The following is an 18,538-nucleotide window of genomic DNA, read 5'->3' as shown; positions in this document are numbered from 1 at the left end:
AAAGATTAAAGAATAATGGGATATGCAAGTATGAAATTCAAGAATTATGATAAGTTAATATGAGAATGTTTGATGCAATTGCCCGAGAATTCATGGAGAAAATAAGAAAAGCAAATGCAAATTCCATCGCTTATGCATTGAAAATACCTTACAATTCTGAATTACAATACTATTTTAATGAACAATGAGATTTCCAATTATTCGGTGGGCCGTGTAAAGGAGAGGTTAATGCGGCCCACCAGATGATTCGGAATGGAAATGCTCGGTAGTAAAATAGCATAGTTATGTGGATACGATAGACGAAGATAGGAATTGCGAAATTGATCATCGAGATACTAATCCGGAAGAAATGACCGGATTTAGTTGAGAATTTGCTTGTTTTTTAACGTGGTGGGATATTAGTCGTGATATTTTCTTATTTATGAATTTTACATGAATATTGAATTTACAGGAATAATTTATTTAATTGGCGGATTTGTAATATGATCACTTATGAAACGGGTAAGATATTTTTGTTTGGGTATCTTTTTTATTTTCAGTCTTTCTTGGACTTATTTAAGTTTAGTAGCATTTAATTTTTATAATATTCTATATACACACTTTTCTCTTTAGGTAAGCAAATGTTACTCTACGCAGTAATGAAACTTCAGTAGGATATATACTTCAGTAGCTTACTCAATTAATTTACATGGATTGCGAGCAGTATGTTTACTAAACGTAGCACATGATGCATAAATGCGTGAATGCAGTTTACGGTTTGAGGAAAATTCTGCGTTGTTTTTCGTTCTTTACGTGAACACTGCTTATTCTAGTACCTTATTAAAACTTTCGTATGACTGGTTCTTATTTCATAATGAAAAAAAGAAAAGAAAAATTACGAGTAGCAACAATTGCATTACATATTTTGCGTTCTGTGAACTTATAATTCAATAGCAAATTTGTCGACGACTCATTTTTCTTGCTTAATTTTCATTAATTTTTTGAAACAGAACAAACAGCGATGCTACTATTTACGATAAATGGTGCATTATGTAGACGATGTGTAATAGTATGTAATAACAGCGTGTTTTATGTTTAGAAGCATGTAGGAAAATAGAAATTATTGGTATGCTTTATGTTACATTAACTATTCCTATAATAAAAGTCACTTTTTCTTATTAGTAAATAATTTCCTGATTATCATTTGTTTAAATCATGTATCAGTGCAATATGTTTCACATAATTATGATTTTTTAGGCAAGATCAGATTGGACTAGTAGCAGTATTCCGGAATTTGAAGAGGAATCGATTGTAGTAGAAAGCAATGTAACCGTTGGAGTTGCCTGTCGTTTGGGCAATGTCGAGTTGACACAGCAGTTACTACATGCTGGTTATGGAGCATTTCCGGATGATCGTTCTTGGTGGCCGATTCATGAAGCTGCTTATGGATTGCATTTGGATTGCTGTAAAGTGCTTGTTGAGAGTGGTAAGATCCATTTTTTGCCTAGATTTGTTGAAGTAAATAAAGTGGTTTTCTATCTCTTATTAATGCGAACATTTCGCTGTATTCTCATTTGTGTAAAAAAAAAAGATAGCTTGAACCATTATCCTATTGATTCTTTTTGCTCTGGAAGGATGTCCAGGGTTTCTACTGTGTATTCAGTTAATTCATCCAAATATGCAAAACATGGTAATAACTTGTTGAAGCAATAGATTAGAGGTGTTGTTGTTTATTAGAGCAATTATTTCATCTCAAAAAATTCAGTCGATAATTTTATTTGCTCTTGCCTATTTCATCTTTAAGATGTGATGTAATGTTATAAACGGATTAACTATTTATGCTGCTGTGCTGCTGTGCATATCATTCTGAACTCAATTTAAATTCTACTAATTTTATTTACTTATTTTTTTTTTTATTTGTTGTTTCTTTCAAGGACGCTGTAATTTAAATGCTCAAGCTCATGATTCTGTTACACCGCTTATGCTGGTTTGTCGCATGTCATCGAGGCATGACGAAGCTCTGGAAGTAGCACGTTATCTTCTTGATAACGTATGTTTTTTCTCTTTTAATGTGTAATATATATAAAATGAATTGCTCATAATAATGTAAGAGCTGTAGCTACTTTCAAAATAAGGTTTTCTTCAAAAAAATCGGTTCCAGCTTATTGGAAATTTAATGAATCAGGTACTTTGAAATTAGTATGTGTAAGTTTACTCTTTCATTTCTTCTTCATCAAAGATAAAATCTGGAATTTGTTGTCTCTTTTATTTACGAAAACATTCAAATTCGTCTTTTTACAGGGAGCAAATCCGAATAGTCGAACTCTGGATGAAATGACCCCATTGATTCAAGCTATTAAATCTAAAAATACTGCTTTAGCTTTATTATTAATTGACAGGGGTGCCAATCCACTGGACGTATGGTATGACGGATGGTCGGCATTGCATGAGTCCGCAGATACCAAAGATTTGGTACACTTTTTTCTTATCAAAATGAATGGAGTGAATTTGTGCATTTCTTGCTGTACAGAGATATAGCGGAAGACTAGGGTAGAATTTCTTTAATTCCCTTGGATGCATCAAATAAAAAATGAGAACAAAAACAGTATCGGTGCGATTAGGATGCAAGAGAGAAATGGACTAACAGTTGTAATCATAGTGCTAAAGAAATTTTGTTTCATTTTTTAGGTTATCATGCAACGACTAATCAGTCTAGGAGCAGATATTTTTGCTGTTGATGTGAAAAGGCATACAGCACTGATGGTTGCTGTGCAGGAGAATTTTTTCCCTGGTGTAAGATTACTTTTGAAAGTAGCTAGAGGTATGGTTGCTTTTCAAATGTTATAAATTTTTTTTTTTTTTTGTTTTCGAAAATTTTAAATTGATTCGGTTCTTTATTTCTTTTGTGGTTATCTTTTCAATTATTAATGATATTTGACATTTAATTTTTTTGTTCTTTGATTTTAAATTTAATTTAATTTGTTCTTTTTGTTTCTTTTCTTCGTTACTTATTTCTTGAACATGGCTAAGTGAAATACTTGATTTTAATTTAGATAGGGCAGCCGAATTGGCTAATATATCAGTGGAAAATGGATTGACTTGTGTTATGGCTGCTGCTGATGCTGGGTTTGAAGATGTAAGTTTTTCAAACAGTAGAAGGATGGACTTTTGAAACATTTCAGGGATTCATTGCAATGTCAAGAAAAGCTTGATTTACTTCACTTTGAAGTGTCACAAGACAATATAAGTAGTATAATTATGAAGTTAAGAATTTAAGATCTATATAATCTACAGAGTACTCTAATTACAATCGGGATTTTAACAAATTTCTTGCAGATTCTTCTCTTACTAATAAATCACGGGGCAGACTGTAACATAACCCTGCATCCCATTTGGGGTGATGATGGCAGTCGAATACATGCAATTGCTGCCGCAGCCCTAAACAATCATCCTAAGTGTGTGGAACTACTTATACCTCATGTTAATAAGGAAATATTGAAGGAAACAGAAGTTGGTTTAGGTTTTCCATTTTCTTGATTTGCTTTTTTTTTTTAAAGAAATCTTCTATATCAGATGGAAAGACAAGAGAAGTAACTTGCTTGAGTCATATTATCGTCTTTTTTAGTTTAAAATGCTTTCTTTCAATCATTTCTCAATGGAAATGAAAATAGGGTAGCATTATGATACATCGTCATTTGCATTCTTTTGATGTTTAGCAGAATCCATTTATTTCATTGGTAAGCAAATAACTTCCAGATTGATCCAGTATCAGCAGCTGCCTATAGTGGATCATACGAATGTATTTGTTTGTTACTCGATGCTGGTTTTTCAACTGAGGTTTAAATTTATCATTGATTTACTTTAGATATACCACCATACCCATTTAATTATTTAGCGCAGTATTTGTCCTTAACCTGAAGATTATAATTGATACAGTCGTGATAATGCAACATTGAAAAGCTATTTTTAAGGAAAATGTTAAACAAAGAAATTAAAAAAGCACTTTATAAAATCAGTATTCTCGCTACTTTTTTCAGGTCCCTATGTGTTCATGTGAACCGGTTGGCATGATCATTCCATATCTACGGCCATTATTTTCACGTCGATATCATACACCGTTACGTGAAGCCGTTCGGAAAGGATATACTTTAGTTGTTGAAAGACTTCTTAAAGCTGGCGCAAAGGTGTACTTTTTTATTACTTGTTCTAAGAATACAAAGCGTTTTAAATGCTGTCCTTTTCCCTGAACTCTTAATTTCTCATGTTTATTTTGATTTAGAATTTTTAATGAATACCTCAACATTCAGCCTAGAACTCAATGTTTTTATTTAGATGACTTATGTAAAGAATTGCTTCTCACCATTTTTATTTGCATTTCGAAATCGCATCGATCCCGCCATCCTATACAAATTTTTGGAAAACGACGTTGACATCAATGCTATGAGGTAATGTATGTAGTTTTAAGTAGAGAAGTATCTAGGTTATTATTATTATGAATACTGAAGTTATGAGATGTCAAGAAAATGTAATATATTGAGTTTCTGCAAATATAATTTATAATTTAACAAAAAATAGCACACCTGGAAATTTTAGAAATTCGAAAGTTCGGTAAAGGTTTCTGTACTTTTGTTTGCTTTTCATCTTACCAGTTCTGCCCTTTCCTTAAAAAAAAAAAATCTGAATGAACATAATGTGATGATTCAAAAGAAGTGGAAAATTTGTTTTTTTTTGATTTCTATAAATTTTGTGGATTTTCCAGTGTTAAGCGGACATGTGACGTACCGGATGCATTGGTTAGTGCCTTGGGCACTTGTAATCGGCGTCAGTTGCTTTTACTTTTGAGCTGTGGTTTAGATCCAGCCTTGAAGGTAAACAAGTAATCATTAAGACATTATTTATATTTATAGGTTTGACCTTCGGTTTGCGATTTCTTTCCTATCATTTATTTTACAATATTGCATAACTGCATATCTGTCCTTTATTAAATTTGACTGGCTATGGTTAGCTCTGTTGAACTGATGTGAACAGAAAAACTATTATATTTAGAAATGAAACTATTTTGTTTTTTCATTCGATTTAATTAATGATTAGTGACGATTAAATTATTGTTTCAGCACTTTCTATTTTAGAATTGGTGCAAATGCAACAATGGCTACTCACTTATGTATGATGTTATGCAGACGACATATGTTACCGATGTTGATAAATTGATGAAACTGCTGGTACTTTTTTCATCTGGTATTCCAAGTTGCTGTAATGAAGTAGCAGAAGTTATCGGTGCTCAACCTAAAGTAATGCATATGTTGTTTTCTTTACTAAAATTATCACTGATTAGATATAAATCGAAGTTTGACATCATGATTTGAAATAATTCTTATTACTACTAGGGATGACAAAATGAAGTGTAATTCTTATTACTATGAGTAAGATCATATGATAGTATTGTATTATTCTGAGGAATTCTTTCTGCAGAAGTTTTACGAGAGAAAACAAAAATGTTTTCTCGTAATCTACGATACAATTAGACCTTATTTTATAGTATTTTTTTTTTTTTTCGAAAAAATGAACGACAATATTCCATATGTTTAAATTTTGTATATTGCAGATTCCAAAACTTTTACATTTATGCCGTCTTGCTGTGCGAAAGTGTTTTCGAACATCAAAGCTCTTACATGGTCGGTTTTTGGATGACCTTCCTATTCCGAAATCTTTGAGAGATTATATGATTTTTCATCCTATTCCAGAAGAATTACGTCCGAGTTAGCTTATTTCGAAATCATTTAGTGAAAATTGCCAGCTTTTATTCTTTTCGTTTTTTGTTCTCTGCAATTTTATACTACCTTTTTTTTATTGCTTTACTGAATTATGTGTAATTCTATTGAATTTCTCAATATAATATAATGATAATCAGTTTGGATCTTTCGTATCAAATTCCGTTGTGTTTTCTACATTTCTAATATTAGTTGTACGTATTATATCGTTAAACGATATCTGTGGTAATAGGACATTCCGCAGTTTTTGGAGTTTTTAAACATGAATGTCTTATAACTTGTGATTTGGGTAACATCGAGAACGCCACGTAAAAAACTCCGATAGTCTTGGTAGTCTTATTATATTTTCTCAAATCATATTTTTTTTTCTATCTTCAGTTACTTTTTTTTTTTTATTTACGTGTATGTGCAATTGTTTGTTTGTTTTCTGAAATTTGTTATGCAAAAATTACACAAATCGTAATTTTGAAGTTTTAAAAAGCAATTTGATATTAAGACGCATCTTTTAAAGAGGACATATTGGATTGCTCATGTTTTTGGAAATCAATTTTTTATTAAGAAATTAGTAAAGGTTAAGTTATTGTTTGCCAAAATAACAACTGGGATGATTTCACACAAATGAGACACAATTTATATAGCAAAGAAAATTTATGAATTTGAAATAAATATTGCAGCTGATAAAAGCCATTTTACACTGATACGGGATCATTTATTTCTGAGAGCAAAAATTAGACCGATCCAAAGCAAAACATTTAAGTTTTGAAAATCAGTTCTTTCTTTTTTTCTGAAAGCGGATTTCATTGAATTTAAACGATTTCATTTACCAAATGAGTTTTTGCAAGCGGAATTAACTGTGTGACGTCTAATGTCTGATAAGGAAATATTGAAAAAACATTCTCGGCATTTTTAAATTTTTTTTTTTCTTTTTTTTTTTGAAAATGTCTCAGTAATATTATTCATTATATATCAACAATATTGTATATTACAAAATTGAGTGCTTATAAATTTCTTTAAAAAACAGCAAACAATCTCGAAATATGGAATTTCAAAGTTCATATTTCTTGGTCTTTGGTTTAACATTTACAGTTTGCTACAATTAAGTAACAACATTCCTAGATAATATCATTTCAATTTTTCACAAGAACCTACATTGACTGATTAATTATTCATTATCATTATTGTTATTTTTATCATTGTTAATATTAATGTTACTATCACTGTTATTATCATCATTAATATTAATGTAATTACTTTTTATTACTATTATTATTATCGTTATTATCCTTGTTATTATTTAGTAATGATTAATGATGGGTATAGTGGATGAAGATAGGCGTTATTTTTGGTGAAATGAGATCTAATTTGATATCGGAATTATTGAATCGATCAGTCGATGATTGTTGAGAGTTAGAGTGTCTAGAAGTATTTATGAATGAAAATTTTGAAAAATTAGATAGAAATTTTTGTGCTAAGTATTTATTACAAAAATTAAGTGTTTCATGAATTTTTTCATTTATTTATTCGTCTCATCAAATGAAAAACAAAAAAGATGCATTAAAGATACAAGTATTTGTGATCATTTATGTATAAAGATATGAAGTGCAATATGTTGCAATTAGCGCCCAAATTAGCGCCCAAAAATATTTATCTATATGGATCATTTAATTCGCGATTTGATATTTGTAATTCGATATCATTCTATAAAATTTCTCCGAATTTTTCTGGTTTTTTTCTTTGTTTGTTTTTTTATTTGATCATTCCGACTAATCTCTTTTCTATTTTTATCTTTTTTTGTTCACTAATTCATCCATATTCTAATAGTATTTTGATGAATTATTTTTTTTTTTTTTTTCAAAATAATTATTATTCAATTGATAAGAACCAATAATCAGTAAAATAATTCATAATTTGTAATTTCAATTATCAATTTGAATTTATAATTTTTTATTAACAAAATTTGGATAAATTAATATTTGCATTATGACTTATACAAATAGCTAAATATTCAAAATGAAATATAATTTAAGATAAATAATTAAAAACAGACTTCAGTTTCTTCCACAATTGTTGGCATACGCTCAAATGAATTAAATTGCGATTGCGCTGAAGTAACATTGCAACCATGTTGTCCTGGCCTATAAGCCAAGGTTATTAAGGTACCATTTGGTAAAGTAATCTTCCTTTCCTTTGATTCTCGTCCATTTTTACGACCTATTTATATGTAATAATTAATATTCTTGACAATAATATAATTGAAGTCAATTAAAATTGTTACGATCTAAGATAAAAAATTAAATCAATTTTTTTTTTAATTAAAACTAATTAATTATCATAATCTTATATGCTAAAAATTAGATATAATTCCAATTCTCGTTTTATTTTCTCATTTTTATAAATGAAATAATAACAATAATCGGAGATGATAACAAACAAATGAAATGTTATCATACTAATTATCATTCTCTTAATTAGGATCGGTATGAATCAGAATCATTGCTTAATTGATGGTTTAAAAATTTTGAGTTAAGTAACAGTAAATGTTAAATATAATTGTAATTAAGATTAATTAGGATTAGAGATATGAAATATTGAGCAAATGCTTAATTCATTGGATTAAAAGATGTTAAATAAACTATATAAGCAATAAAATTTTCAGATATGCTTTAGAAAAAGAAATGGTACCACTGATAAGTACTTGTTCTGTAATTATCAGTAGTAATCTTGCAGGAAATGAATTTGTATAGATGATAATAACTTTTCTTATCAGTTTTATCTTCATCTTCCTTTTTTTTTTCCCCCCGTATGTTATCTATCTAATTTCATCTCCTTCATTATTTAAGAAAAAAAAAGAACCTCCATTCTAACACTTCAAAATTTTAAATCACAGTTCCGAATAATAAAGCATTAGAATATTAATTTGTAACAATTGATAAATCGTTCACTTTATTGCAATGATAATAATGTATACTGATAATATTAATAATATATGAAACATTAATTTAATCGTATCTAATTTTTTTTTTTCATACTTTTAAATTTTGAAAAATTATTTGATTATGCTAATGAATGGAAATGTTAAAAATAAAGAAAGCAATATGTCATCACAATTTAAACTATTAAAAAATGATGAAAATTTTATGAATATGCTGAATTAGCCTAAATAATTTAAGCATTTTGTTGAAATACATCTACTGATAGCTGATATAATTTATCAGTTAGACTAATTAACTAACCTTTACTCCTCAGAATTGTTAGAAAATGAGAAAATAACAATTTCTTCTTCATGCAATACAAATAGATAATCACAGCAAAAGCGATCAGTACGGCAATAAGCGTTATCAAAAGTACCCAAAAAGCAACTATCGCAGCTCCACTCTGATCTGTAAAAAAATACTGATAAATGATAAGGATTGATGCAAATTAATTAATTCAAATAATGGAACAGTCATACTAAAATTTTTTGTCTCTGATTTTGATCATTAAGTAGTATTTATCTAAACTTTAATATAGCATATAATGCAAACTGTCATTTGATAACGTCCACTGTTAAAGGTCATCTAAAATTATCACTGTAATTTATTTTAACATTAATAATTTCTTCTTCTGATTTTTCTTTTACTCTTTAACACTTCAATTAATCATCTTTTACTATTAAGCAATAATACTATATAATAAGTAATAAGCAGAAATGCTATTAATATAATAATTTGCTTTATGGCATAAAGTTATAATTGGTCAAATTTTCATAATTTGAGTTTAATTTTTTTTTTTTTTTGTGAAAAATATAAAATTTAAAAAATTTTATTTTATATTGTTAATATACCCTTAAATCCTATAATAAATCATTGGAAATTTATAAATAAAAAAAAAAAAAAACAAATATATATATATAAAAGAATATAAAAAGGAAAAAATATGAAAACGACGTAAATAATACTAAGGAAAATTTTTTCCATTTAATTTTTCATTTCTATCGTGGAAAAATGTGAAAAAAACAAAGAATAATTATAGGGGAATTTTATTAATCAAAGATTTGAAAGCATTCAAGTTTTTTTACTTAATAATACTAATATATTCAATATAGTATATTTAACCTAATATACTAATAATTCTATATTATCCAACTTTTATGAATTAAAATAATTCAAAAATAAAAAGTAAAAACAACAACAAAAAAAAAAAGATCCCAGTTTTTTATTCTTTTCATCAAATAATGAAATAAATTTTCTTAGAATTTTTAAAATTTTTGAAAAGAATAAAAAAAAATTTTTCCAAAATTAATAAAAAATTAATTTCCTTTTTTTTTTTTTTTTTTCGAAATAATAATTAAAAATTTTATTAGATAAAAATATAAATTACATTTTGATTATTAATGCTTAAAATTTTTGTTTGAATAGTTAAAAAAAAAAAAAAAAAAAAAAAAGAAAATTACAAAATTACTGCTAGAATTTATGATGAAAAATTGTAGCAATAAAATTTGAAAGAATATAAGAGAGAAAGACATTTGATAACGAGGCGCAATTAGTCATACTTATGTTTACATAATTGTATATGAATGTGTATGTATGTGTGTGTATGTGTGTGCATGTGTATGTGTATGTGTACAGGTGTGTGTATGTGTATGTGTACAGGTGTGTTTTGTATTTTATTATCTTTAACTGTAAATGGTAATGAAAGAAATCAAATACCGTCCTATTGATTCTTAAGTAAGAATTGTTCATTTGTTTCCTCCTACTATTTGGACGATTACACACACATACATACATACATACATACATACATACATACATACATACATACATACATACATACATACACACACACACACACACACATATATATATATATATATATACACACATACATACATACACACATACACACTCATTAATTAATTAATTGTGTTAACATCTATTCCTATTCTCAGTTATTGGCTTTCTTTCGCATTTTTCCACTTTGTACACTTTCCGGTTTTCTCTCATTACATTCCGGAATAAGTGTACATTTTATTTCTATCATTCATTTATTATATTATATCATATTTAATATAAATGACTCAAATAGTATTATTAATGTCATTTTAATTGTAAAAAAAAAAGTTAAAATTTAATATTTAAATATAAAAAAAATTAAAATCTATTTTGAAAAAGAAAAAAAAAGAAAAATTAATGATATTAATAAAAAAAAATATTGAAATATTTATTAAATTTTGTCATTAAAAAAAAAAAAATCTATCAAAAACAAGAAAAAGAGAGGAGAAAAGAAAAATGGATATTATTTTACAAATGAAAACAAAACAAAACAAAAAAAAAGATTTTTTTGAAATAAAATTTTCTTTTGCTATAATTTTTAAATAAAAATTTTTCATACACAAATATAAAATTAAAACATTTTTTATTCATTTGCAAAGCTAAACATTTACATTTAAAAAATTTATACAGCAAACAATTAAAATGGATAAATAAATTTTCATTTGAAAAAATTTAATGAAATGAATGTTCTCAGTAAAACAACAACAAAAAAAAAAATAATAATAATAATAATGTATTAATTTAATTATTAAATTACTATTTTTTTTTTTTTTCAAATATATAATCTATCGAAAAATTTATATTTTAAAAAGCGATGAAATTTTCGTATTATAATCGATTGACATTAGAATAAACAAAAAATTATCTGCTAAATATCACTTTTCAATTTGTTTGCTTTTATTTTTGCTGCTAATTAGCATTAAACTAACAAATTTCGAATTTTTTTTTTTTTTTTTTTCTAATTAGCAACTGCAATAACAAAATTTCAGATATTTCTTCCACTCCTAAAATCAAAATAACAAACATTTTTATTTTTATTATTCTAATCTTTAACTGCTACTACTATTAGCATCAAGAAAAAAAGAATTTATAATGTCAACAATGTCAACAATTAAGCCACCAATTAAATTTACTAATTAAATTTAATCAATTCGTTGCATCCATTATATAAGAAGAGCTAATATTATCATAACCTATATAAATATATTATTAAATCTATAATTTATTTATCATATTTATAAAAAAAAAAAAAGTTCAATTAAAAAAAAAAAAGATTATTCAATATATATTTTTTTTTTTTTTTTTAAAGAAAACAGTTAAATCAAAAATAATTTTAACTTTTTCGTCTCTCATAAAAATAACATTCATTTATTATCCATAAAGAATATATTTTAATTTCAAATAAAGATTTTTTCATTTTTTTTTTTTCTTTTAAGAAAGTTTTATTTTATGATCATACATTTTATTAATAATGCTATCGATTTTACCCGAAGGATGAACAGCCAATTAATCAATTAATCAATCAATCAATAATCTGACAAAATATTTTGGGTAACTTTTTTAATTAATTTTAATTAATATTTGTGAATTGAAAGAAATGGAAATAATCTATTTGGCAACATTAGTAGACATTGGAAAAGTTAGGTTAAATTAAACGAGAATTTAAATTAAATTTTGAAAATATCAAGGAAAAAAGTTTAATTACATGACGAACAATAGACGAACATTTAATTCAATTATTTTTTTTTTAATCAAATTTATTAATTTCTTTTACTAAATTGAGTAATATTTGTGTAGAAATAAGTAGCATTTTATAATTATTGCAAAATTTTCCAGACACAAAATTTTTTTTCTCTTTTTAAGATTATAAATTTAAGTTTTTTTTTTTTTTTTTTTAAACATAAAGTTTCAAATTTGTACTTCTTTCTTCTCATAGTTGTATCACAGTTGAAACAATAAGCAAATTATTCTATTTTACATTTTAAAATTAACAATAACAAAAAAAAAAAAAAAGAACGAATTAAAAAAGTAAAATAAAATGAAATGAATATTGCCATGCTGGAATGATAAATGAAGTAATAAATTCAAATTTATTATTTAAATTTGTTTATTTATTTATTTTTTTTTTTTAATTGTGTGATATGAGCTATCTTCCTTTAATCAAAAATTCTAAAATTATAAATTTTCAGTGATAAATCTGTATTAAAAAATGATTTTAATCATAAAATACAGAGAAAATAAGTTTCAAAAAAAAAAAAAATGGAATTAATAATAATAAATAATTAATTTTATATTTCTTTATTTAAAATGTATCAAACATATCTGTGTAATTTGCATTATAAAATTGAAAATTTTAAATTTAACTATTATTAAGTATATAAAAAAATGAACATGGAAGAGAAAAAATAAAGATTTATCAAATACTTTGTAATTTAATTTTAAAATAAAAAAAAAATCATTAACAAAAAATTTTTAAAAGTTAATAGAAAGTTTTTTTATTTATTAACACTTTTCTAAATTTTATCAATTCATTAATTGATAATATATTCATTTATTTATTTTTTTTTTCTCTTTCAATTTTGCTATTTATAAGATAAATTAAATAATTTACTAATTTAGCCGATGAAATTTTTTTTTATTAATTTAATTTATAATTTCTAATTTTTAAATTCGCAATTTTTTGCGAAAATATTTCAAAAGAAAAACGAAAAGTGCGAAATTGTTAATACTTATGCGATGGGGGGGGGGGGGGGGGAAAAAAAAATTGAATGACAATTGAAAACAAAAATTGAAATTTTTAGGATTGGAAAGAAAGGGTGAGAGAAAGAGAGAGAGAGAGAGAGAGAGAGAGAGAGGGAGAGAGGGAGAGAGGGAATAAAAGAGAAGAAAAAAATATAACTTACCAGATGACAAGGGTAAGATGACAAATTTGGCCGAGAAACGACTGATTGATTGAATATTATCAGTGTTTGTGGTACGAAATTGCACTAATATAGCTGAGGTATCACTTTTAATGGTACATAATTTGGCCGTACAACTGTAATTAATTATTTCAAATTCATAAATTTTGCTAAATTTAATTCGAGAAAAAAAAAACAAATTATAGCTAATAAAATATATAAATAAATTAAAAATGGCAAACATTTAATTTTATTCTTAAAACAATTTGATTTTCTCTTAATTTATTATCATACTTTTTTTTATTTTACTCTAATTTTCTAATTTAAAAAATTTATTTATTTTCGAATTAATATTAAAACTATTTATTTCTGATACTTTCAGTTAAACTGTTTTAGTCGATTAAAATTATCAAATATAAATTAAAATGCTATGAAGTATTACATTTCATTAATTTCAATTTAGTCTGGAAATTTTTTTTTTTTTTTTTTTTTTTGGTAATTTTTAATTATAAATATTTAATTGAGATACTTTACATGCTTATGAAATATTTAACATTAATTTTTGCTCATGAAATATTAGCTGTTAAAAATTAAAAGGAATTACAAATAAAATAATTAATTTTACCTCTTGAATATGACAAATATTTTTTTGGTAATAATAGCAATAATAATAATAATAATAATAATAATAATAATAATAATAATAATAATAATAATAATAATAATAGTAATAATAATAAAATAATAAATGATAATAATATTAATAATAATAATTAACAGTGACAAATTATTTTCCCAACATTTTTCCATACTTTTCTCTCATTTTATTTGAAAAATTTGTGATAAATCTAATAAAAAAAAATTGTTAAATTTGTATTTAGAAAATTAAACTTCACCTAAGAAAGTTTTTAAAAAATCATTAATCATTTAAAAATTAATTAATGAATTTTTTTTTTTTTTTTTTAGGTGCATAGAAAAAGAAATTCAAATAAATTACACATCTGTTTCATAAAAAAAAAAATAGTTAATTTTTTTTTTTCTTTTTTTTTTTTTAGCAGCAATTATGAGAAAGTAAAACAAAAATGCATAAATTTTTTTCTTCGTTAAATCTTCAAATTTAATGAAAAATTATTTTCTTAGATAATTATTTTCAATTATTAATGGAATTTAAAAAAAAAAATTTTTGCTTTCGTTTTAAAGAAAAATAAAACGAACAAAAATTTAGTTCAAACATAAATGTGAAATTTTTGCTTTTTTTGTGTTTTTTTTTTTTTTATTTTTGGCATTTTGAAAAATGTTTTTATTTTCTTTAAAAGAGAGAAAAAAAGAAAAAAGAAACTAAAAGAAATAATATATTTTATTAGAAATGTTTGCATTGAATGAATACATTTTTTTTTTTTTTTTTAAAAAAAATTGATTTTTGCAAAAAATTTTCTAAACTATAAATTTAAAAAGTAAATTATAATTTAAAATTCTTTTGCGATCTATGAGTACAATATGAATAAGCCAGATGGCATTCAGGAAGTAAATTGTTAATAAAGGTTAGACAAATATTTAAACATTTCAAAAAAAAAAATAACACATACCACAAACAAATAGTATGTTCTTTTTCAGAAATTAAATTTTAATTTAAAAATAGTTTTATTAACTGAAAAAAGAAAATTATGACATAAAAATTAATTACACAATAATCATTACTACTTTTTTTTTTACTAAAAAAAAAAAAAAAAAGAAAAAGAAAAATAAAAATATGTTCAAACTAAAATTAAAATTCGAAATTAGCGAATTAATCATTTTATATAATTCATAAAAAAATAAATAAATATTGTAATTAATGACTGAGCATAAGAAATGATAAATAAATATGAAATTATATTAATGAATGTAATATGAGTAATCATTTCATAAATATTTGTTGAGTAATAATGATTGAAATAGGCAAGCATTTCATCTTAACTTTCATAATTTTTTAATTAAATAATAAATTTAATAATAAATCGATATTAGAAAAAACGATTATTGGAAAGAATTCGATTTTTAATTTAATTGCTAATTTCTTTTCTTATTTTTATTACTGATTTAAATTATTATCATCACTTAATTAAATATGAAACCAATCAATTAAGCAATCGATCAATCAATCAATCAATCAATCAACCGATCAATTCTGAACTATGTGTGATCTTTAATCATATTTACAATTTAACATTACTAAGTTATCAACGTAAATAATTTACAAAAATTTTCATTCTTTTCACTAAATTTCGAATTATTTTCGGATTAAATAATTTCACGCATAATTTTATCATTTTAATTGTTAAATATAATAGAAAGAAATTTATTTTCACATTTTTTTTTCCTTAATTAAATTAATTAACAGCATATATATATTATTAAATAAACATATTTAACTTATTTGGATAAATTTTTTTTCAATTTATTATACTATAAAATTTTATTTTATAATATTTCGAATAAACTTTTTTCTTTGTTATTTTAATATTTTGGTTTTTTTTTTTTTTTTTTCAATTTTTTCTCTATTATTTTCATAATTTCATATGAATATTTTATTTTAGTTAACTTATTTTAGTCTTTTCTCCTCCAATTTATTTGTTTCTTCTTTATAGTTTCACGTAAACGTGATTGCGCTGACGTGAAACCGAGTAATTTATATTAATAATACGCACTAATTTTTGTTTTGCCTCATCCTTTTTTGTCATTAATTTATTTTTAATTTCACATAAGTATGTGAATTTATTGAAAAAAAAATCATTTACAAAATTCTCATCGTAATTTTTATATAAATATGATAAGTAGTTGATAGTTTTATCAGTTTTTATCATTAAATCTTCTAACAGAACGTAAGAAATCTTTCCTCTAACACGTCTGACACGTGACGTCTGACGTGACGTAAACAACCATAATTTTTGAATTAATTTAAGATAATAATTGATATGAATTTATGCATGAAATTATTAAATAAATGAAAAAAAAAAAAAAAAATGCTATAATTACATTGTTGACAGAGGAAAAAAAAAAAAAACAAAAACAAAACAAAACAAAACAAAATGAATAAATTATTTCGAGAAATTGAATGAATGTGTTATATTTTTAATCAAAAATGGAAATAGAAATGAATTAAATTTCAAATATTTGAATTAAAATAAAATAAATGAAATGTTATCGATGACTTACTTATCATTGTCGTGTTTTTTTCTTTTTTTTTTTTTTTTTACTCTTTATTCAATTAAAATTAGCCATTATTTTAATTAATGATTTTGTAGCTTTTTTAAATTAAAATTTTCCACTCGTAATTTCGACGCTGCATCAACTAATCAACATAAAATTTAATTAAAAATAGGAATTACACTAATTACCATTCGTTTGTTATTGACATAATTATGACTTGAAGAAAAAAAAAAAAAAATGGAAAGCTAAGTGAAATATTGAAATTATTCAAAAAATATTATAGTTAAAAAAAAAAAGATTTTTTTTTTTGAAAATTCTAGAAAATAGAAAAAAAAAAAAAAACAAATAAACTAAAAATAGAATTAATAAAAATGACAAGAATATATATATTGATTATTTATTTATTTATTTAACTATTTGATTTATATACAATAAAAATTTGTATAATTTTTGATATTTTTATAATGATTAACAATAATTCTTATTGCTTAAATGCAAATATATAATTTACAAATTAAAATTTTTTATTTTTCAAATTTTATATTATATTTTCTTTTTCATTAAAAAAGAAAATAGAACGAAAGAATTACTTTTTTCGAAGACCATTCTCGTTTGTAATATTCAAAAAATAGTTACTTTCATTGTCAACTTCAATTTCTGCTCCAATACTATGATATGAATCAGTTGTAATAAGCCATTGACAACTAAGGAAGAAAAAAATTTTAATTTACAATAATTTCAAACTTTTTACACAAAAATTAGAGAAGGAATTGTTAAATTCATAAATAAGTAATTAGTATTGTTTAAAAAATGAAAAGTATTAATTATCAATTGAAAAATACCTTATAATTATATTATTTATTATTTATTAGTTGTTTTCTATCAGAAATTAAAATCTATTAATTAACCTTATTAATCATTCATTGATATTCTTTAGCTAACATTACATTTTCACAATTTTTTTAACAAAAAGAAAAAAGAAAAATTAATTAATTAATTAATTAATATTTGATAATATAAACACGCAGTAAATGTTTTTTTTTTTTTTTTTGTTTAAAAAACAAAAAAAAAATGTGAAATTAATTTATCTAATTCATATTAAACTAATTAATTACTAAAATTAAATAATTTATATTTTAAAAGGTTTGAAAAACAAAAAGTAACAAAGAAAATGTTTAACTTACTGAGACATTGAAATATCATTGTTAATATACAAATGCAATGGATAAGGAAGTTGAAATTGTTCGTTTTGCTTTTCCTCTGATACTAAATTGCTTCCTTTTGAATGCTTATAATCCGTATTATCAGAGGTTGATGCAGCCGGAAAACTGATTACGTATTCCGGATGCTTATAATCCAATATTATATGTCGTTTTCCGCACTGATTCGTTATTGTTTGATGATTTATTGACTGGGATGATGATGGTGATGATGTTGACGTCAATGATGATGATGATAAGGATGATGATGATGATAATGGCAGTGAAAGTGATAATGGTGAGGAAACGAGTGAAGATAGGATTAATGGTGATAGTGATAAGGATGGTGATGAAGTGATAATATTCATATTGTTGATTATCATCAAGAAATGAATGATAATGTTAATTTTGTTAGGAAATAAAAATTCAAACATCAATTTGATTTCTCAGAATAGCAATAATAGCTTTATCAGTAAATAATAGTAATTAAAAATACAATTTCCTTTTCTCTTTTTTTTTTTTCTCCTTTGATTTGATTTGTTTTTTTTTTTTCTTTTTAAATTAAAATGAAATAATTTTACAGAATAAATAATTAATTAATTAGTAATAATTGATAATAATTTATATTTCAAAATATAAACAATTCATAATACAGTTTTGCTAAGATAATTTTTTTTTATTGCTTAGCA

General features: G+C 23.9%; 2 protein-coding genes across 2 annotated transcripts; one reads left to right on the top strand and one right to left on the bottom strand.

Moving 5' to 3' along the window:
* Positions 1–492: 492 nt before the first annotated feature.
* Bm8763 (ankyrin repeat and sequence_ontologyCS box protein 3, putative) lies at positions 493–5,743 on the top strand (the record flags this gene model as incomplete). Its single annotated transcript, XM_043082491.1, has 13 exons — positions 493–501; positions 1,237–1,465; positions 1,914–2,029; positions 2,281–2,451; positions 2,668–2,800; positions 3,033–3,115; positions 3,316–3,489; positions 3,736–3,816; positions 4,017–4,163; positions 4,312–4,424; positions 4,739–4,847; positions 5,109–5,270; positions 5,585–5,743. The coding sequence occupies 13 exons, from the start codon at positions 493–495 to the stop codon at positions 5,741–5,743; spliced, it is 1,686 nt and encodes a 561-aa protein (XP_042938425.1).
* A 1,651-nt stretch (positions 5,744–7,394) lies between these two features.
* On the bottom strand, positions 7,395–18,217 carry Bm230 (Uncharacterized protein; the record flags this gene model as incomplete). Its single annotated transcript, XM_043082490.1, has 6 exons — positions 7,395–7,448; positions 7,798–7,961; positions 8,984–9,130; positions 13,465–13,598; positions 17,241–17,354; positions 17,835–18,217. 6 exons carry the CDS (start codon positions 18,215–18,217, stop codon positions 7,395–7,397), a joined length of 996 nt encoding a protein of 331 aa, XP_042938424.1.
* Positions 18,218–18,538: the final 321 nt, after the last annotated feature.

Source organism: Brugia malayi (genome assembly GCF_000002995.4).
Source record: "Brugia malayi strain FR3 genome assembly, contig: Bm_v4_Chr4_scaffold_001, whole genome shotgun sequence".
Lineage (NCBI taxonomy): Eukaryota > Metazoa > Nematoda > Chromadorea > Rhabditida > Onchocercidae > Brugia > Brugia malayi.
Note: the sequence above shows the minus strand (reverse complement) of the source record. Positions and strands in the feature narration are given on the sequence as shown.